Source organism: Filicampus tigris, chromosome 16 (assembly GCF_054856515.1).
Source record: "Filicampus tigris isolate MCC_2025a chromosome 16, RoL_Ftig_1.0, whole genome shotgun sequence".
NCBI classification, from domain to species: Eukaryota; Metazoa; Chordata; class Actinopteri; order Syngnathiformes; family Syngnathidae; genus Filicampus; species Filicampus tigris.
In genome coordinates, this window is record NC_141232.1 from 10937653 (window position 1) to 10959240 (window position 21588).

A 21588-nucleotide genomic window follows, 5' to 3' on the forward strand; every position below is an offset into this window, starting at 1 on the left:
GTGTCTGTCATAGAAATGCTGGAATTTTAGCCAACAACAACTCTACTTGGAACTGGAGAAAAATTAAAAGAGGTTGTCTTGGTCTGCGTTTGTTTAATGTAACGCTCTGCGGAATGAAATCAGCGGGTTAACCCCAGCACATGGATACAAATCGCAGTTCATCTGAACCGATTCGTTGGAGCTCCGTGGCTCAGCTTCAGAAAGCAGGTGAGCCGTTATTAGCCGTTACCTGAGCCACTGCGATGTCATATTCACTCGACGGAAGTGACAAAATGGCCGTTGCCTGAGATGGCGAAAAATGGGTGGATTTTGCTGTTTGACTCACATGCCACAAAAGCAATATTAATCTGAATGCCATATTTAGATAAGTGAAAGCGCATAGAATATATTGCAAAAAATTTGGGGGGTTGACTTCCCCTTTAAACAGATGTAAGTTTGAATCAATGTGATATTTTATTGTGGCTGAATTTCCCTTAGTGACCTCCTAACCTCCTTCATGACCTCCGAATTCCACTTCAATAGGTTCACATTTTTTGTTGCGCCAGCCATTTCAGATTTTTTTTTTTTTTTTTAAACCATGCTATAGTAGATTGTAGCATACATATTTATTGGCCTCTTTAGCGTCTGACCATGTCTTCATTACTTCTGATGTCTTCATTGAAAAACAAAATTCCTTAAAGCTGCCTAAAATTAGAATAAAATGCTGCACTCCAAGTGGCCGTAAAGGAGAACACCGCTGCAATGCCTCCACGCTGAGGTGGGCAAAACACTGTACAATAAAAAAATGGGCTGGTGATCCATTAAAATATGGGTGGATCAAATTCCAATACAGAGTGTCAGCATTTGGCTCAGGACAAGTCTGCGGCATCACATCGGAAATTCAGAAATTTATAGAGAGGAAAAATGAACAGGGGGACTTGGAAAAAGCCTGCCTATGAGTGAAAATGGAGCAAATGCAATAAAAAAGGGAATCGCTCACATGCAAGGAACAAGGAAGAAAGCCGTAGAGTGAGCATCCCCAGCCAAATGGGATTGAAGCAGTATGGCGTCACACAAAGGCTACCCGCTTTTGGCACCACAACAGTGAACAATGTTTGGCAGGCACAGCCGTAATCATGGATACCAGTCACGCAAACACAATACACACACACACACACTCTCTCCTGCTACCAAAAAGCAAGACGCAGTACGATTGCTCTTGTACACAACTGTACCAAAAAAAAAAACGACATAGTCAAGCATCTCCTCTTTAGGCTGCCATTACCACCATATGGCTTCACCTCCACAAAGCACACACACAACCGGCTGAGTTTTGCATCAATAATTCAGCTTGCATTATCTTTACATGATGATTAATATGACTGCATTTACCACTGCAGTCATGATAGTTCTCTCTTGTATCTTCCTAACGGGCATTAAAATTACATTAATATACTCTATACATCTATGCCTATAATTTATTTACAAAGTCTGGGCCAGGATGGTTGATACAGATGATGCTTCGTGTATGTTTTTACTCTGCCAGGACCCAAAAGAAGTAGCTGTGTGCATTTATGAAGATGTGTTTAGGTTGCAGAAGATTGTCTTTTTAAGGTTTTATTTTTCCATCTTCTGACAAATTCCTTCTCTTTATTTATATTTGTTTCCCTCCTTCTATCTGTATCTACCCCCATTTTATTAAATTGCATAATTTTTTTGTCTCTGCAGTCGGGCTGTGCAATTAATCGAAAATCAATTACAATTATGATTATTACACTCCACAATTACAAAACTGTCATAATCGTGAAAAAAAAAAAAAAAATTAATATGCATTTATATCCAACGCGTTTGTTATATCCAACATTTATATTCAACATTTGTTTACACATTGAAATCATACTTGAATTTATACATTTGCACTTTTGATTTTATTTTGTAACTAATTTTACACATTTTGTTTGGTCCAAAAGGAACTTACATAATTATATTGTTTCAAAGAAATGTAATTGTCTTTATATTTTTTTATACATTTAAACATTTTCTTGTTTTTTAACAAAAAATAAATGATCGTGATTTCAATTATTACCAAAATAATTGTGATTCGTATATATTTTTTTTTTATAATCGAGCAACCCTACGCAGCAGCAAGACTACTCTGTGTGATTGTTGATGAATGAATCTAATTTTGGGGGGACTGTTCTACTGTTTATCAATTACAACACAAGTCTTAAATGAGCAATTGTATCGTGTCATCTCTCTCAATTGTGCACCACTTATCATTCGAGGCCAGACGTAAACAATTTCACACCCTTTGTCCTTCCCTGGGTGGGACTCAATAACCTCCCAGGCCAGATCATCTGCAATTTGTCCATCTTTCTCTGGGCGAGGGCCAGCTCGATGCACCTGGAACACCTCCAACGAGAGGTGCCCGAGGGCTCCACCTGAATCAGATGCCTTTGCCACCTCAGCTGACACCTCTTAGCATGACGGCGCAGCATCTGTACTCCAAGCAAGCTTGAAATAGCATCCCCCCCCACCCCACCCCCAGAGTCAAGCTAGTGTAGTCCAATCTTAACTGCACATTTGAACACAGTTTTAACATCCTGAAGAAACAATTTATTGCTTTGAAACAGATAAACGCAGCATTTGATTCAGTGGTGTGGACCCTCATACCAGCCACTAGCAGTAAATCACCAGATTGCCTTTTACAGTTCACTGATGAGGCGAGAAAAGCCCTCCACATCAATACAAATTTATCTAAGCGATCCCTTGAGGTCCTGTACATCCATCTCTGACATGGTGCATTTTTTTTTGTACTGTAGAGGCTGCCGCCATGTTTTCATTTCTGCTTAAACAAACACACATCAAATGCCTTATATGAAGGGACTCGAAGAGATCGCTTATTTTCCTTCCCATGGGTCCAATACTTTGTATTCCAGAAAGACAAACTGCACTGACACCTCAAAGATTCACTCCGACTCAGTTTGATAACCTGTCGGCGCTTCTTTTCAAGCTGCGATAAGATTCTCCTGTGAGTCTGAACAATGTGACCCCAACATATTTGGAGCATGACATCTAGCACCAGTTGGTAAAAAGACGGATTCCAAGACTAATAAGGCTCATAAGCAATTCCAAATGAGTTGTGAATGTGAAGTGATTGGACAGAGAGGTGGAATTCTGACCACGTCAGTTCACCGCATGGAGAAGATGTACCGCATAAGAAATGCTCATTTAGTGCATTACACATCAGCAACTCCATCAGCTGGTTTGCTTAACTCATATTTATCAATAAATATGATTTGTATGGGAATTGACAATTAATGACTCTAAAATCAATGAACAGAAATCCACCATTGTAATTGCAGAATACTGTATCAGCCAATGCTTATTTGGACTTCAGGCATCATCTTCTATTTGATGTTAATTCTAGCTACCTACAAAAAAAAATCATTTTTATATATTCCCCTATACGAAGTTAATTCGCGGACTTGCACTTACATGACTTGCGCTTACAAAACAGCGCTGAGCAAATCTACAGCGTGACCAACTGTCACGTCTTTCTATTTGTCTAACAGACCATTAAGCATCCTGTAATGCTTTAAGGCAAACTCTTTCAATTCTAGTTAGTGATCGGCATCTTACCCTTTTAAACAGAAATTAGGAATTTCAAAACTTAACTAAAAACTAAAAATTAAATTCACTTTTTTAACCCAATTTTGAGCAGGCTACCAGTCAAACTATTAGTAATAATGATAATAATCATAAATACATTTGAGATCTTTGGTTAACCATTACAGACACATGGTACTATGAAAACAACAATGTCATGTTTGGTTTGTGTTGGTTTGGGTTTTTTTTGTTTTATTTTCGTCAATTATTATTGTGTCCACCTGTGCGCATTCCACCCCCTAGTGTTAGCCAATCAGCTCCCTCCTACCTTGCGCATCTTGTCCAGGTGTTCCGGCCCAGCCTCTCACCGAGAAAACAAAACGCATGCGGAGGGTCCATTTTGGGTTGTTTCGTTCTGTTGTATTTATCGAGGAGGAGGATCCGAACGCAGGAGGCAAAAACGAAGTGCAATATTACATATTTCATTAAAGGAAAACAAATAGGCAAACAAGGCACTGGGATGATAAAAATACTGAAGTCCAAAAACAACAAGGATCGAAGAACTAAAACGCTCTGAAAAAAAACTTGGACTTGACACTGACAGACGCAACCGACAAATGACCAACAAACCAACCAGAACTGAATCAAAGCAGGTTACTAAATACCGACATACTGACGAGACAATGAGAAACACCTGGACCAGAGACACAAGGTTGGAGGGAGCTGATTGGCTAACACTACAGGGGAATGTACACAGGTGGACACAATAATCATTGATGAAACAGACAGACATACTAAGAAAACAAAACTAAAAAAAAATAAATAAATAAAAAAACACAGACCAAACATGACAGTATATACTGTCAAACATGACAGTTTCTCGTCTCGTCAGTATACCTGTATTTAAGTTCCTAGTTTTCGTTCAGTCCTTGTTGGATTGTTGTCACTGTCATGTTGTTTTGTTTCTCCTAGTGCTGTGTTTTGTTTCCTGGTGTTTCTTTATGACTTTGAGTTTTGGATTCTTCAAAACTTGTTTATGCTGTTTTTTTTTTTGTTTTTTTTGTTCATAAATGTTTTCTTCAGTAGGCCCTGCTTCTCCTTGCCCCCCTGCATTTGGGTCCTCTAACACGCACCCATGACAAACAATTTGTTAACTAACTACCAATACTTCGTGGGCAGCTGTGGCATACATACACGTTACGTGTGTTCAGTACAGGTGTTGCTCTAACGAATATGTGAAGTAGCGAAAGAGGTGTGTGCAATGGGCAGACATGTTGAAGCCTGAGCCATAAACGATTACTTCCGCTGGGCTTCTCGTGGGTGCTAGAGCAGATGGCAGAGAAGAGAGTCCGGGTAACAGAAGAAAGAAGTTCAATTACAACACATGCGCACTTAGATGTTAAGCTCTGTGGTCATTAAAATGAGCATCGATCTTTTAACACCATCAGTTCATTAATGTGAAAGGCTTTTATTCCAGCGTAGCAAAGGCGCTACAACAAAAAACTGGTAACTGTGCTAGTTGCATGACACAAAGAACACCAGCAGAGTTGAAATGTCGTAAATGTTTCTGGTTTGTAAGCTAACTATTTAACGTCTGTAATTTTGAACCGATGACTCCGCCGAGATTTGATGGGAGACTCTACAATAGTAAACGTTCAATATAAGGACTATACTTTAAATGGGAAATCCTTTTTCACCAAAATAAAACAGTCTAACAAGTCTCGGAAGAGAGTTTAATATAACTGACTGTAATCAAATTCAAAATGGCTGCGAGGAAGCCAATTTTATTGCCTTTTTTAATTAGTTTTCAGTTGGGACAAGGATTCCAAATGATTAATTAGCCACTAAAAACGTATTGGTTTGCCACAATTAAGACAAAAGGCAGTTTGGAGTATTGTTGTGATGATTCTATTGTACACCATTTCTTGTTGAAGCAGTTATTTGCCACCTCACAATTTCAAGTATAATTTTCAGAAAAGGCCAACATTTGAGAAGTAGTGTAATACTTCCATCTCGCCTTTTTATTTACCGTTAATCCTTTGCATGGTTAAGGGGCTTGGCGCATATCCCAGGTTACACACTCAATACATCTCAGGCAATCTCAGGAGTGATATGCAGAAAGACAATTCACACCCATGGCCAAGTCATCAGTTAGCATAACATTTTGTGTACATTTTTGCTCAGTGAGAGGAGGATGGAGGACAACCCAAACCAGCACTGGGACAACGTAAATTGGACACAGAAAGGTGCATTATGTGTATTATATGACTCCAGAAAAAAGCATACACCATTCGCCAGTGATGCACCAAGTCTCCTCACTCATCTCTACACGCTTCCTCTTTTGAGTACATCAATCAGTTTCTTGGAGGTTTGTTAAGCAAAGCACTCCAAATTTCTGGCCGTTCCATTTCTTTGTGACTTTCGACTGCCTCTGTCGCTTTATAGATTAGGCTCATGAATAGGTTTAAAACAAAACAAACAAAAAAAAATGCTGATGTCAACGGCTAACAATTGAACTCTATTTTGCGTTTGCTTCATGCTCAGGTGCACTCATGTCAAGATAGAAGCTTTTGTAACAAGGTATTTACCATTTAATCGACATCATGTCACTTTTTTTTTTCTTCTATACGCCTTGCTTTGTGGTAGTGGGCAATAAATGATGCCGCAGTGTTCCTTTGCCAAAAAGAAAAGCGATTTTCTTTCCAGAGTGCTTTCTGAGGGCCAAGCTCTGCTTTTACAACACCATTTATTCACCCATGAACATTCATAACAAAAATATATGGAACACGGTAACTACATTATCCCGTCTGCAGCCTGGAAAGCAGTTGAGATTTGAGATTAGTGGTCTTCAACCGAATAATTGCCACTTTGTATTATAAAAATTCAGATCACATATAAGGTTCTCAAACTACTTTTTCTCAGGTAAGCAGCAAAACCAGAAAGCAAAAGGCGTTGGCGTCAATCTACATGGGGGGGAAATGGGTTAATACTTTATTTCCTTTTTCTGTCAAAGAAATATGGATTGGCCCTCCATAGGCTGCATCTGACGCCTTTACAGAGAGGGAGGAGGAGAGAACTGCGCTTCAACAACGTGACTGGAGCCCGAGAACAGGGAGGGAGGTTCAATTCGGTTCAATAAAGCCAGCACAATACAAGAACGACCCCTACTGGTTCGTAGAGGGACTGCCTCTTGCATCCGCGGCTCAGACTCTTCTGTGGTCTTAAAATATAATTTTTTTCAAGCCCCATAAGAGATTACATCACGCCCCAATAGAGTTAGACAACATGCCAGAACTAATAATGTGCTTATAGAATTGAAAGGGTTAAAAATGACAATTATGACAATGATTCTTGGAATGGGACGTACACGAACCAAAAGTTGTTCCAGAAAGGTGTAATAAACTCAGTTAGATGGAATGTGGAGGGCTATATCCCTCCCTTATTTTTCCTCCGTTGTTAATATGTCTTTGAGTACAGCATATTTAATCGAATTGGACGCCTCATGAGTTATAAATGAATGAGGATCAGTTTGCGCAACGGTACGTGAGATCCGTGCGTTTTTGTCACATTTTCAGCCAGGTAAAGGATGCTAATGATTTTAGGAGATGATAGGTGTACAAATAGCCTACAAGGGGAGTGCTGTCACATTAATGCGCCTTAAGCAGCCTGCGCTCATCTCTTCACTGCGCAACTGGATTTATGAGCTAATTAGAGCGTATGCCGGCGCCATGCAAAGATTTTTTTTTTTTCAATTGCACCATTGATTAGATTGCATTCCTTTCGGGTGAATTAAAATTAGGTTTATGTGGCGCGGTGTCGATGCCGCACTTTGGCTTGGGGGACGCTTGTGGGCAACCCGCAGAGCGCATACGCAACGGGTGGAGAAGGTGTTGGATCCCCACCACGCAACATTCAGAGAGAGAGAAAAAAAAAAAAGACAACTACTTACAACATCTCCCTTCCACAGAGCTCCAAAATAGTAGCGTGAGATGACATTGCAACAGTCCCCTCTTGCCTCTGAGAAAGCGTGCAGCCTCGGATGGTGCTCACTCTCAAACACTGCACAGCAGGGGGGAAAGAAACCACCCGATATCTGGAGAGCAATAATTTCCACCGTGTCCCCCAAAAACGAGAAGAATTGAGTGAAATTCCACGGTGTTCTCACTTTGTGACGGCGCTGCTGCAAAGAACATCAATGTTGTAGTAATCCAATCTTCGTTGTGCGTGCGCCTGCGGCTGATTCTCCACTGCAATCTCTGCCGGCCCCGCGCATGGTGGGGGCTCAAGCAGCCTCAGTGAGATCACAGCTCTCGGTATCCTGTCATTGCCGTCCCGGGGCTGAGGAGAAGGAAGAGGCAGGCTGGACGCGCACATTCATGGACCAGCAGAGAGCTCCTGCAGCCGGCAAAGCGTGCATGCATGGGACCCGCTTTCCCTCGCTATCTCGCGCTCTCGCTCTCTCCCTCCCCGCCTTCCTCTCTCACTACCTCGTCGCGCACGTTTGTGTTTATGTGATGTGTGCACTGAATGTGCTTTGGTGCGTGAGTCTATTCCTCCATGCGCTCTCACTGCAGATACGAGGGCAGCTGGACTCTTGGTGGTTCTCTCCGCTCTTCTCCTAAAGCTCCTTCAAGACGAGGAGAGTTGGGTAAAATCCGCACAGCCTTCGTTCTCGATTCCGCGCACAACCACGTTAAGCATTCTGTCTTTTGACGCCGCGTCTTTGGGGAATTTTTCCAGAGTCAATTCAGCTGGAAAGTGGAGCATGCAGCAGAGCTGATAAATGGTGCAAAGAAGCAATGGTGCATAGAAAAAGGATCAATGCTGATGAAAGTCATCTACTCATCTTCAGCCATGAGTACTGGGCCATGGAAGGCCATATGAATTACTACAATGGGTGTTGATTAATAGGTTTGGGGGGGGGGGGGGGGGGGGGACAACTGCAAGATGTGAATATTTGCCAAATACCTCAAGATTTATTCCACCCCATATCTGTCAAGGTTCCGGAAGGACCCGGAACCGAAGCGCACTCTAAAAACGTGGACACGGATGGTGTTTGAACAAAAAGGGTTTATTACCAAAAATACGCAAGACTGTGCGCAACTAAAGACGATGGGATTTATTAAAAAAAAATCTAAAAAAAAACATATAAACAAGATTTACCAAAAATGCTTGCAAAAGGCAAGGAAAGAAATAACGAAATGTTCTTGTCGTTAAAAGACAAGATCACACCAATTCCAAAAAGTACAACCGAGGATAACTCGACGCAACAAAGAGAGCAAAATACATGGCAAGAACAAGAGAGTCCGTCTAGAAAATTCAATACTTGGTACTATAGTCAAGAGCAAGCAGGGGAATAAGCCGACGAGGAAGTGACAACTTGGCAGTCCTTTTAAACTGCACTGATTATGATGCGTACCAGGTGGAGGGAACCGCCCACCATTCTAACTGGGAACCAGGCAAACAGAACAGAGTCATGACAATATCACTAATTATTGTTGCAGTGTTTGTCCAGCCATGGGAACCAATGTCAAGTAATAAAATTGAAATATATATAAAAATATATATATATATATATTTTTTTTTATCCTGACACTCAAGGACATTTTTGATCTACTTACGCATTTACACTGTGGTGGTGGAAAACTACACTCTGTAGCCACAGCCGCCCTTGGTCAAGCTAATAGAAATGTGACTGCCAGTACACGCCTATGGCCCCTCTGACCAACATCAAAAATTCACACCAAGCCATTGGGTGAGGTGTCTTACCCAAGGACCCAACAACAACACAAGACTCAGACAGAGCGGGAATTGAACAGCCAACCCTTTGGTTACTAGACGACTCGTTGTACCTATTGAGCCATGTGCTTAGAAACTCAACTAGTCCACTGCCACCATTTGTCTCAGACCTTCCAGCATTCCATTTTCAGTGAGCTCTCAGTGTTTTACTGTATTGTGAACAGGAATGATGAATTTCAAACTGATTACCCCTTTGTTGACCTAAATTTGATCCAGCTTCTATGAGACGTCAGAATTTAATAGAGCGTAAAACTCAACTATGGTTTTAGACCCCCGTGGAAATAAGATGACTAAATGGAACGCTTAAGAAGCCCAGTACAACATAATGCCACGCACACACACACCCACGCATACACACAACTTGTATGAAGCAAGTGTGATAAAATTACTCTTATGAGATTAAAAGTGCCACATAGTTTTGACAGATCACTGGGACCTCATTAGAGAGGATCACAAGCCATATTAGAGCTTGGCATTGCAAAAATATTATCGCCTCAAAATGCAAACACAATCACAGCTGATGTGCTATAAAGGTAATGTAGCCTACCTATCTTAATAAAAGTGGTCCCCCACACACGGTGACACAAATGAACTTTTAAAATGGCCTTTAAAATATTGTACAAAAGATGTGTTCACATTTGTCTGAAAAAAAACTCCACGTTGCCAACGGACGAAATCATGGAAATTAGAAAACCGCAGTTATTTGTTTACATTCAACCATCATCAGCTGCAGCCAACACGAATGATGTCATCAACACCGCGATCGTATAAGAATACAATTCCAGCAACTCGGTGCTTTCATACTGATCAGAGGACACTTCAGTCATGTTCCTCTCTTTCATCATCAACTAACTACTTCACACAACAACTGCAAAACGAGAGAGAGAAAAAAAATCTGGTCATTCAGTATGCCGATGTTGGAGCATACCGCGCTTCTTCGTTTCCCTCTCTGGGACTTCTAATCACTTTTTGCTACTCTGGGTATTTTGACATATGAGGCATGCTATTCAAACACATTTAGGTGTTCAATTTACAGACAGGAGACAAAAAAAAAATAGGAAGAGATGTGGTGTAACAATTTGAAAAGTATCACAGGAGCTGGAAATACGAGAGGGCATTTTTCATTGTTTCCATCTCACTAAAGCTCCCTCACTGACTGGATAACGGCAGCTCAGGCACTACAGGAATACCCACTACCGGACAACGAGCGTGTGCATGTATGTGACTGTGTATGTATTTGCATTTCACAATGCTCAGGGGTGACATCCACAAATGTGTTCATGCGTGTGTGCGCGTGTGCATAGCATACGGCGGCAGTTTGTTCCTAGGTCACCAAACAGCTGTCTGGGAGACGGAATGGCCGTAAGGGCTTTGAAATGCGCACATGCACACTCCCACGCGGCGTTCCATGCACTTTTTTTTTCTCAAAGCAGTAATATGATGAATCAATTACTCTTTAAAGGATACCCAACAAAATAGTGGGCCCTATATGTTGTAAATGCACACACCATTTCCATCCCCCCATCTCTATTCTATTCTATTCTAATCACAAGAAGGAGAGTGCTACAATTGCATTCATGACAAACTAGTTGACGTTTATTCATTTTGAAAAAGGAACAGTGTATATTGTTGTAATATTGTTTAAAAAATGTGAATATGCAGTACTCGTTTCTAGCCCGTTGCTAATTTCCATATTTAGATCCCTCAGGATGGTTCCTGAATTCAAAAGTAATAAATTAAATAAATCACAGTCATAACAAATTGGCATAATTAAAGTGCTGTGTGAGATGACATTGAATTAGCAGAGTATGCAGGACTGTGGCTGCAGCTTTGATTATCCACTAACCAGTTCATAAGTGAATGGATTTTTTTTTTCTTTAGCTAGTAACAGACATTTGGTTCCCCCCAAAAACTGCAAAGTCTGAACTTTGAATATGTGAAGGCTCACTGTAAAGAGGCGGAACTACGATCTCCTGTGGTACAGTAGGAGGCTCATCTAGTACATCAGGATGGATGGAGACTTGGGTTCAAAGCCACTATTGATGACTCCGTAGCAAGGAAAGTTGCTTTGGGCCAGCTGTGGACAATTAGTTAAGGTCACCGCATGCCACCGTGGGGATCTTGATTCATGTCACCGACCGGCAGACAGATGCAGACTAGACCATTCCCCTAAAGTGCTCTCCCAGTGCTTGTTGCCCACCGCTCCAGTGTGTGCCACGTGCAGTTTGTGCTTGCTGTATACTGCGATGCGTCCAATGTAGAGGGCGTCATCAATATGCATGATTCACGACAATAAAGATGATTCTTCTTTTACAGAGGTATCGCACTGTATACTGGTTGGATGCAGGGAAAGTATCCCAGTGCCGGACAAGTTCTTGTACCTTTCGCTCTGGAAGCTCAACCTAAAAGGGCATACATTTTCAAATTCACGTGAGCCGAATGAACCAGAAACAAACACTTACAGCCTTTCTCAATATGGAATTGAAGTTTCAGCACCGGACAGCGACACCTTCCCCTAGGAAGACAGAAAAATGCTGTCATCACAGACAGCATCCCCAAGCAAATTAGCATCACTCATAGGACAGACCTGGTACTTACAACACCACAGGCTGTGCCACCACAAAAAGAAAAAGATAAAAGTAGTGATTTTGGACGGTGTGCCTCCTTGTCTAGATGCATCCCTCCATGCAGAGTTTGTTGTAAGGTCTAGATCAAACTAACTTAACATTTCTCATACACTGATGACTAATAATAAATAATAATATATTATGGAAAAAAGTACTTTTTAATCACTACTAATGCAGTGGTGCCTTGAATTATGAGTTGACTTTGTTTTGTGACCACACCCATAACTCTAAATATTCATCTCAAATCATCTTTCTCCCTTGAAATAAATGCAAATTCCATTAATCCATTCAAGCCCCACAAGAATCACACAGAAAATTGCTTTAAAAAGAAAAAAAAGCACCGCAGTAGTTTACTATATATAAAAATCATACATTATTACAATAATTAAATAGTGTGCAAATAATTTAACAGTTAAACAGCTTCAATGTCCATTGGTCCATTGGTGTGCACGCTTGGCCATTGAGGCACAGCAAAATACAGACATCCATAATTAATGAAGAAGAGTTTCACAACTAAGTGAATCAGTAAGCTAAAGAAATGTTAGCTGTTTTACACTGAGGGTAAATAATATACACCTGTGAGGAGAGCTGTGCATTTTACTAAAAATTCACAGTCCGATTATCATATTCTGCCTATAGCCGGGGTACCCTTCCGCCGTCCATTTATCCGCCATTTTGTCTGGCCGGACCAAATAGTAATCGCCTATTGGCTGGTCCGACTACCAACTCCCCAATCCGAATAAATTATTTTGACATGCGCAGATTGACCAAATGTACCGGAAATAGTAATAGAAGAAGAAGCCATTAGCAACTTCCTTGTCAACAAAACATTTAACTACATTTAACATATATCTTTAATTAGCGTTATTTTCCTGTTTGCACTGTTACATCAAGTTAACACTCCTTAATGGAGCTGCAAATGTAACAATTCAGTCATGTCTTTCGCTCGCTCTTCTACTCGCTTCTCTGAATAACACAAACGCGTGTACTGATGCACGGTAAAGACGGTTTGTTCGAACATTTCGGAATAAGTGTTTTCACGCACGCCGATCGGATTACCAATCGACATAAACGACCCCTCTCGTTCAGAATAAAGTCTTTATCTGAATGGGCTTGATCAAATCATAATATTCCGAATGGGGTGTGTACGTGAATCATTTTTATCCCGATCAGACTTTAAATCCGAATAAATGTGCCCATGTAAACGGAGCCATTGCTAATGAAAATGTCATTACTTTCATTGGAAAAGTAGAAGTTACATGTATTGGCTGGATCTCGTAAAATTGTGCATGCCTATATGTTGTGGCTTGCGGTGAGTGTCTGAGATGATGGTGTTCAGAGCATCATACGGATGGCAAAAGTCGGTGAAGAAGTGCCAGTGCAGGCTGGAACTAGGTGAAAGGCTTGTGTGAAGAGGAGATAAGCATGCAGACACATGCACTATGTAGATGGGAATGAGCCAATCTTTTAAAGTCACACGTCAAAGAAAGTTTAAGCCCAAAAGAGAGATTCGTCTTTAATGGACACTGCTGAAGTCAGCCTCATCAATTTAGCACTGACTGGCATCAGGTATGGCAGAGCAGAGCTGAATTTCAAATCAGCACTGTGCCTGTTAGCAAGACTCGATGACGTCCATCGCAAACTCAGAACATGCTTTTGGTTTTTGCTTTAATTAATTTCAACAGATTAAATCTGCCGCAGTAAAGTCGTGAAATTGAATTCTGGCTGTCAAATGTAAAAGCCAAATAACAGCTTTTACACTTTGGTCTTTACAGGCCCTTAATGCTAAATAACGTTAGTTGAAGAAAATGTTGCCACAGTGACCTTTACAAAAGGAGCTTAGTTACTTTACTATTCATTTGCTTTAAAAAGTTACTTAGTTACTTTACTGACCACTTGATTTTAAAAGTAATTAAATTAGATTATACGTTACTTGAATAGCTACATTCAACCCTGTTTAACAAAAAAAATGACACTCGGTTTTGCCACATAATTGGAAGTCCATTTTTAACAGTGATATTTAAGAATACAATTTGTTTTTATTAAAGATAAAAAAGTCAACTTTTTGGACGTAACATCCATCCATCCATCCATTATCTGTACCGCTTCTCCTCACATGGGTCGCGGGGCGTGCTGGAGCCTATCCCAGCTGTCTTTGGGCAGTAGGCGGGGGACACCCTGAACTGGTTGCCAGCCAATCGCAGGGCATGGACGTAACATAGTTATTTTAATTAAAAAAACGTCACTTAACATAAATGTGCTACTTGTTTTTAATTTAAAAACTTAAAAAGACAGTTTTAATAGACATCACTTAACAAATACATTTTTAAATAAAATCTAAAAGGCAGACTTTCTTTCTTGACACATTTAACTATTGCTATTGTAATGGAAAAACTGAACATTTATAATGTACATTGTTTATAAATATAACGACTAAATTTGGGGACCTCCTGCCGTCACACGTTCTGGTGTGACTTTGTCATGAGCTTACTGCGTTGCGATCACAACGCTGAAGTTGGCTTCACCCCTCTATTCTGCTCTGCATGCCACCTTAAAAAGAGCGCAATGGCGCTTTCTCGCCTGTAGATAGCAGTGTTTTTCACAGTTTTACAAATTAAGTTTAAAGTGCCCATCCTAGAATGCCATGATGACATAATTTGGATGACATCAATGATTTTGATGTGCCCCCTATTGCCACAAAAAAATTGTTGTTCAAACAAAATTATTGTTCCTGTCATCTTTATTACCTTTTGTACCGTCTTTCCTGCCACATTTTAACTTTACATTCCTTAAAGCTAGAACTGCATCATAATGAGAAGTGATTCTAATCTTTATTTGATTTAATTTTTATATTTATTGGAAACTCTTTTGTTTTAAATGCCATTTCTATTAATATTATAGTATTCTGTAATTAGCTGTAATTGTGTGATATAATCATATGTAGGGTGGCCTAAAAGCTGTTGGCACTGCACTGAGCTGATGCTGTTATATTTACCAGCAGAGGTGGGCATTCTGTCTGAAAAATGGACCGGTCAGTCTATCCGTCTATGACGGACGCCCCTTTTGCTGACGTTAGATGATGGACGGGAAACTTTAAAAAAAAAAAGAAAAGAAAAAAAGATGGACTAAGCATAGAGGGAAGTGGATTTTCATCCGTCAAGTCCAAATGGACCACACAGTCCATTATTGACGGATGCCAAAGAGACGGAAACGTGACCCAAGATGCATTGACTCTAAAAGTACAGCAGGTGGCGGTATGCATTATCAGTTCCTCAACTAAGAAGTTGCTTTGAATACAAATAAAGCTTTACAGAGAACTTCTTGTGAGTTCAGTTTTACATTTCTATTTTTATTTTTGGAAAGAGTGCGGTTGGGAGGTTGTGAAATGGTATTTTGCCTCCCCGCACACTCCATTTCAGAAGTTATTTGCCAACCACTAAAAGAAAGAAGAAGATGGAGACCACCAAGATTGTGCCTTTGGAAACAATGTGACACAGGATTCATGGTTAAGGTAAGCTAAACTTTAAAATAAAACATGTGTTAGTTTATAGCTGTTGACGAATGACGGACCAGAAAGCTAATTTAGCAAAATGCCCACCTCAGTTTACCAGCTAAATTTCACATCATTATCAGTGGAAGTGAATGCGGTTGCACAGTCTACAAGTAATGATGATGTACATATACACAAGCTAAAGTGAACCTTCTATAAATACATATAGATGAAAAAATAAAGCAGACAAAGTGTTTCATTTAAATGAAAAACTCATCTTATTTTCTTTAATTGTCAGGGGACATCCTCCGGGACAATGAGGCCGTCACACAATAATCATCAAAGATACAACGTGGAAAGTGCCTCCCTTTTCCCTTCCTCTTTTGCTCTTTCAGGGGTGGATAACTTTATTGCAGACTTTCTCAAGACACCAACTCCCCTCATTATAAGGCCTGGGGGTTTAGGGGTATCTGGGTCAGCCACTCGAGGGGTTCAATGGGGAGAGGAGAGGCAACAAGACTTTTGGTTTGTCCCATTTAGATTTGCAGAACTTTAGAGGCTCTGAAACAGAGGTGCATTGAGGACCGTCAGCTTCACTTTGAGGCTGAGTTGTTGTCAAGCCAGAATAATGTACCGTAACGTAACTATAGGCTTTTACAGAGCATAAAGGCTGAGGCTATTCCTACGTCAAATATATTTTGTATCAAGTCATCTGTTTGCAAAGTTCTAATATGTTGAACGTATTGTGAGGAAATGCTAAAGTGAAAAAAGGTTCACCTTAACAATTAAAGCATGTTGGTTCATGACCAACAGGTTTACATGTCCCGCTATAAAACTGTATAATGATGAGGAAGTGTCCTCATACAGCAACCACCTAGTATTGCATTGGACAATAAAGAACAGGGTCTTTTTTTCTTCTTTTTTTTTTAATTAGTACTATATCAGATACCAATTAATTAGAGCCCAGTGCTTAGGTAGTCAGTCTACGAATGGAAAACAGTTGAAAATGCAAATATTAAAAGTTCTAAAACATCCAGGTAATTATTTCCCAAAGGTTTTTTTTTTTTTCCTAAATTAGAACATGCAATAGTCCTAAACTGCGTCCTCAAAAACAGGAGTTGAATACTGAGATCCAAAGATCTGTAAATTGTAAAAAAATAAAATAACAATAAAAAAAAAATGATGCAGTCACTCTACCAAACTAAGAAGTTGCTTATGCAAAATGTAGATTAGACTAGACTGCATTAGGTCCAACTAAAAGACTTAAGACCTCGCATGAGCCACAATCTGTGCTAGACGACACGAAAACAAAACAGAACGTTTTGGCAGAAAGTGTTTGAGCGACAAGTCAGAATCCTTCATTTAGCAACAACATTCCAATCGTCCATGAGCCATTTTTTTCTTCAGAAACTCAACAAACAAAGGTTACGCCATGAACAAATAAGCCATGGTCACATAGATGGACCTGCAAGACGAACAAATATGACTTATTCTTCTTCGAACCCACAAAATCTTTTCTGTTCAGAACACGACAGGAGAAAAGCAATGGAATCGTGGAAGCTATATGACGATTTAATAATAAACGATCACACTTAAAACCTTCCTTAAGATGAACCCAATTGAATTTCGAATTTTAAGGCATGATCTGAAATTGTTCTGGTTTTCTAAATGATCAATGCATGGGTCCTAATGACAAAATGTAGACATACTGTATGATGGTCATATTGATCATCATTCCAAATGCAATTATCAGTATTTATATTTGTAAATCGAACAATTCATTGTTTTCAAAAGCTTGTGTTCAACCGTGTTCATTGTTGTTTTCTTACTCAAATTAACTTTATATTCTATTCTTACGTGACTATGGACAAAATGAAATATTATACAGTATATACATATTGTGCTTTGCCATGTTCTGTATGGCTTAGGATTGTGTTTGTCATCCACACTTTTTGACTGTCTGATTTCGTAGCAACATCGAGCATCATTGCGGCTGTGTGAGTCCTGCTCATACATACTCCAAAAACACGCAGCATTGAAAATGCTGTATTTCTCCACCAAAAAAAAAGTCGACCATTTCAAAGCCAATTGGAGTTTCGTCAATAAATAAAGCATTTTCAAGTAAACAATATGTGATTACTGCTAATTCAAGTTCCGTTCCACAGCCTTCTCATCAAATAATTCTTGTTAATGTCGTGATCGAAAGGATACATTTCTCAGTCGCTCTCTCTGCTTACAATAAAACAATTAGTAGTTAAGCCTGAGCGTTTGGAGAAATATATACAGTACGTTGCGCTGCTGCCAGCCACTCTCTGCATGCAGAAGGCCAGAAGTATCAGAAAATGTCAATCCTCATGTAAAAATTGATGTTATAGTTCTGACGGTACGTATGAACGTAAGAGTGTGGTTGATCAACGTAGTGTGGATTACTATATTTTCCATATATATATATATATATATATATATAAATCTAGTAATATTATTGCACTCTGGCTACACATATCTAGTAAGTAAGTTAGTTTGGTCGTCTTTAGATGTACAGAAACACTTCATGGGGTCACAGCTCATTCAGCAGGAAGGCTCAGTGATGCAATGGACAACTTGAAACGAGTTTGCTAGCCAGTTTGAATATCTTGACTAATTGGCATAGCAAAGGGTGAAGGGCATAGGATTCATTTTTTGGTCATTTCCATTTTTCTTCATATATCCCCGCAAGGAAATAATGTCTATTTAATTTGGTTATGCAAAGAGCGGAGTGTAAATTCTCACCAAACTTGTGAAATTAAAGTCTAATCAGTTATTATTAGAATACATCATACAGAGGAACGTCTAAAATCCATGCCGAAGGGGGTTGTACAACATCTTCAGGGAAAAGTCAGACCTCGTAAAATCTTGCAAAGATCGTCTTTTGTTTTTTTCTTTGGTTTGCATTTTTTGTGGTTGTGTGACACCACAGTTAGGGAGGATCCTTCAAAATGCCATTAAAGTTTGTTTTTTTTAATGATGGAGGAGATGTTTTTTTCCATTACTGGTAAATCCAATCCTAAAAATGTTAAATAATCTATGAACAAATCAGAGCTCAGACAACTGATAGTTTCCTTAAAGTTTTCACTATCAGTAGAGACAATAAATCTCCAACAGGTTTACCCAAACCTTTTTCGATTCTCACGCACAACTTAAATAGATGATAATTTCACCCCAAATCTGTTCAATGTAGAATTTCAAACCAGTTTGACTTGTATCACTGAGCCCACTCCTGAAGGCCGTAATCAAGACACCAAATACATACGAGCTTGAGACAAAACCACAGAAACATACCACGCACATATGATTCTGCTATTCTTAAAAATAGAAAAATAAAATCCAATCCTCTGCATCCCATTGAGGAGAATTTGCCTCCTTCATTCCCGCCCCTCTCTGGGTTCTAAAGGAAACATACATTCACAAGAGGATAACCGAGGAAAAATAAGCAACTTGAAATTCAAACTTGTGTGCAAAAACACTTTAGATCTCTATAAAAATATGTGCATATGGATAGAGCTATTTTAATCTCACCAAATAAAGTATTTTCTTTATTTACACTGCACAGATACACAGATAAACGTACACTACAGCTCTGTCCTGCTCCCCCTCTCTGTCAAGAAAGAAGTGTAAGAAAACACATGTCGACACAACAACAATAGACGTACGAAAACATACAAACACTCATTCGAACAACACGGATACACGCACACACACACACACACACCTGCTCGGATCAATGTGATCAAGGAGCAGAGGAGGGGCAAGCAGAACTTCTGTAGAAAACCTGAAGTTGCATATCCCACAATCCCGCCCCACGCTTGCACTTCATAAACCGCTTCCTGTAAAGGTCAGAGGTTGTCAGCCAGACGCTGCTTCCTGATTGGCTCGCGTGGGTAAAGACAGTGCGTCAAGAAAAAAAAAGAAAAAAAAAACTTTGGCTACAGAGTTAGGTGGCTTTAGTCCTTAACTGTTCGGTGCCGCCGAAGTGGAGCTGGGTAGATCCATTGTCTGTGATTTTGTACCGGGTCGTTGCCGGTGTCTGTCCGTCCGTCAGTGACCTTCCAAATTCATGAAAACAAAAGAATCCATCCGACAAAAAATCTCTTTCCAATACTCCTGAGGTCAGCATGTTCTCCGGCTCGGGAGATTTTGGACCAGTGAATTCACTTCCTCTTCCTGATGTTCATTGGGCGGTCCTCTGGTTCTTTGCGGTGAATCCTGCACCGGTTCCCAGATTGTTGTCGAAAGGTGAAGCGCACGGCGCAGGATCTGCATCCGACAAGCATCTGGACTGTGGTTGGTCGAAAGTGAATTGGGGTAAGGGGATGCAGTCCCTCGTGAGAGCGGCGTGCCTCGCGGCGGGCGAAATGGGGCGCGTCTGTACGAAAGGCCTCGGGACGAGGGGCGCGTGGGGCTGGATGAAGATGTTGGGGCTGATCGGGATGGGTGGGTGCGTAGGGGTGGACGGGGGCGGTGGAGTGTATGCAGGTGTGGGTGTCGAGGTCGGCGAGGGTGTGAGCGTGTGTGTCGGCGAGTGTGTTTGGAGCGGGACGTGGACGGGCGTGAGCGCTCGATGCATCGGCGAGTGCGCCTGCGCGTCGGCAAAGACGTCTTGTTTGTTTGACTGCGTGTGAGCTGTCAAGTCATAAGACGGCGTCCTCCGTCTTAGCATCATGCTGCAGTCGGCCAGTTTTGGGGGTGAGGGCGGGTGCTCCCTCTCCGAAGGCGGGTGGACGGATATGCAGGGGGGGCTCGTCTTCTTCTTCCGGTGTCCGCCGCCAAATGACTGCACCCTCATCGGGAAATTGCCCTTCCCTTTGTGAAGCTCCGCCTTCATGTGTTGGTCATCGCTGGCCATGCCATCTTGTGGGAGGCACACCTCAATGGAGTGGCGCCGATGGTCGTCGAGGTAACCGGCAGATAATAACAACGACTTGTGCGGGAACCCCTGGGGATCGGCGTTGAAGCCCTTCCTAAAGTCCCGATCCTTCGATTCTGCTCCGAGCAGGCTCCTGGAGGACGGCCGCGGCAATGAAGAGGGAGGAGTCGACGAGGTCGAGTCAGTGTATGGAGAGAGGGAGTGGCTTCGACCCGCTTTCACTCTGCTCTCGTGTCTGCCTCCCTGTTCGGCAATCTGCCTGTGGCGGGCCAAGCTGGTGATGTGACACACCTCCTCGTCGGCCGGGTCAAAGAGGGAGGCGCCGGAGGGCGGTCTGGGGCGGTGGAGGCTGGCACTGCGCAACGGGAAGCGTGGAGAGCGGGGCGGAGGGAGGAGAAGCGAGGGCGAGGACGGTGGAGGAGGGAGGGAGGATGGGGAAGACAGTAAAGGAGGGAGAGGAGACGGAGTCAGGGAAGGGAGTGGGAAAGGAGAAGGGGAGCAGGGGGGGAGGGAAAGAGCTGAGGGGGAGGAGGGAGGGGGAGGAGGCAGGGGAGATGGGGCGGGGTTCAGGGGAGAATGCGTTGAAGGGGGCGGCGGAGGAAGATGGACAGAGTTCAGCCTCTCTTGTTGCTCACAAGTTTGGACTTCCACGGAATCCACTTTCACTGCCACCTGCAAAACCAACGACAGGTTTATTTATTGTCAATGCTAACAACAACAAGCTACACTTTCCTCAAATTTGGTGTAATTTGAGGTGATAATGTTGGCACCAGCATCCGGTGTGACGTATTCAGTACATATCTGTGAAAAAGTGCAAGAGGCGAGTCACGGGTGTCAAACTTCACTCGTCCTGGTACCTGGTTTTCAATATTCTATTTCACACACACTCCGTTACACCTTTCATATTACAATCAACGAATGCACATTTGGGGTTAAGAATTTGCAAAAACATCTAGGGATATGTTTTTAAATCAAGCCTCTGTTATTCGCTGAAAAACATCACTTATTCGCTGTCTTTGTTCTTCGGCAGGCCAAAGCACTCAAAGTCTTATTTTGGCAACATCTTGGTGTCAAGGAACTATGTTGAAGTCAGTTGAAGAGTTTCATTTAGACAAAAAAAAAAGTGCTTCGCCGCCATCTTGTAGCATCTATTACGAAACCTTTTTTGGGAAGGCGTTTTT

General features: G+C 41.3%; 2 protein-coding genes across 8 annotated transcripts in view; both read right to left on the reverse strand.

Moving 5' to 3' along the window:
• The window catches only part of grin2aa (glutamate receptor, ionotropic, N-methyl D-aspartate 2A, a), a 114970-nt gene extending 106930 nt beyond the window's left edge, over positions 1 to 8040 (reverse strand). Inside the window, exons 1-2 of one of the 4 annotated variants that reach the window (XM_086054947.1) lie at positions 7754 to 8040; positions 7538 to 7647 (exon numbers count right to left, since the gene is read on the reverse strand). In XM_086054947.1, the coding sequence (XP_085911073.1) occupies positions 7538 to 7647; positions 7754 to 7781 (138 nt within the window). In that variant the 5' untranslated portion in view covers positions 7782 to 8040. Of the gene's footprint in view, positions 1 to 2287; positions 2341 to 3621; positions 3644 to 3916; positions 4206 to 7537; positions 7648 to 7753 lie in introns of those variants that run through there. The other 3 variants (XM_086054948.1, XM_086054949.1, XM_086054950.1) reach the window with 3 other exon arrangements.
• A 7718-nt stretch (positions 8041 to 15758) lies between these two features.
• The window catches only part of cacna1ha (calcium channel, voltage-dependent, T type, alpha 1H subunit a), a 77625-nt gene continuing 71795 nt past the window's right edge, over positions 15759 to 21588 (reverse strand). For all 4 annotated transcript variants that reach the window (XM_086055180.1, XM_086055184.1, XM_086055181.1 and 1 more), the window contains exon 38: positions 15759 to 21079. In XM_086055180.1, the coding sequence (XP_085911306.1) occupies positions 19712 to 21079 (1368 nt within the window). In that variant the 3' untranslated portion in view covers positions 15759 to 19711. The remainder of the gene's footprint in view (positions 21080 to 21588) is intronic.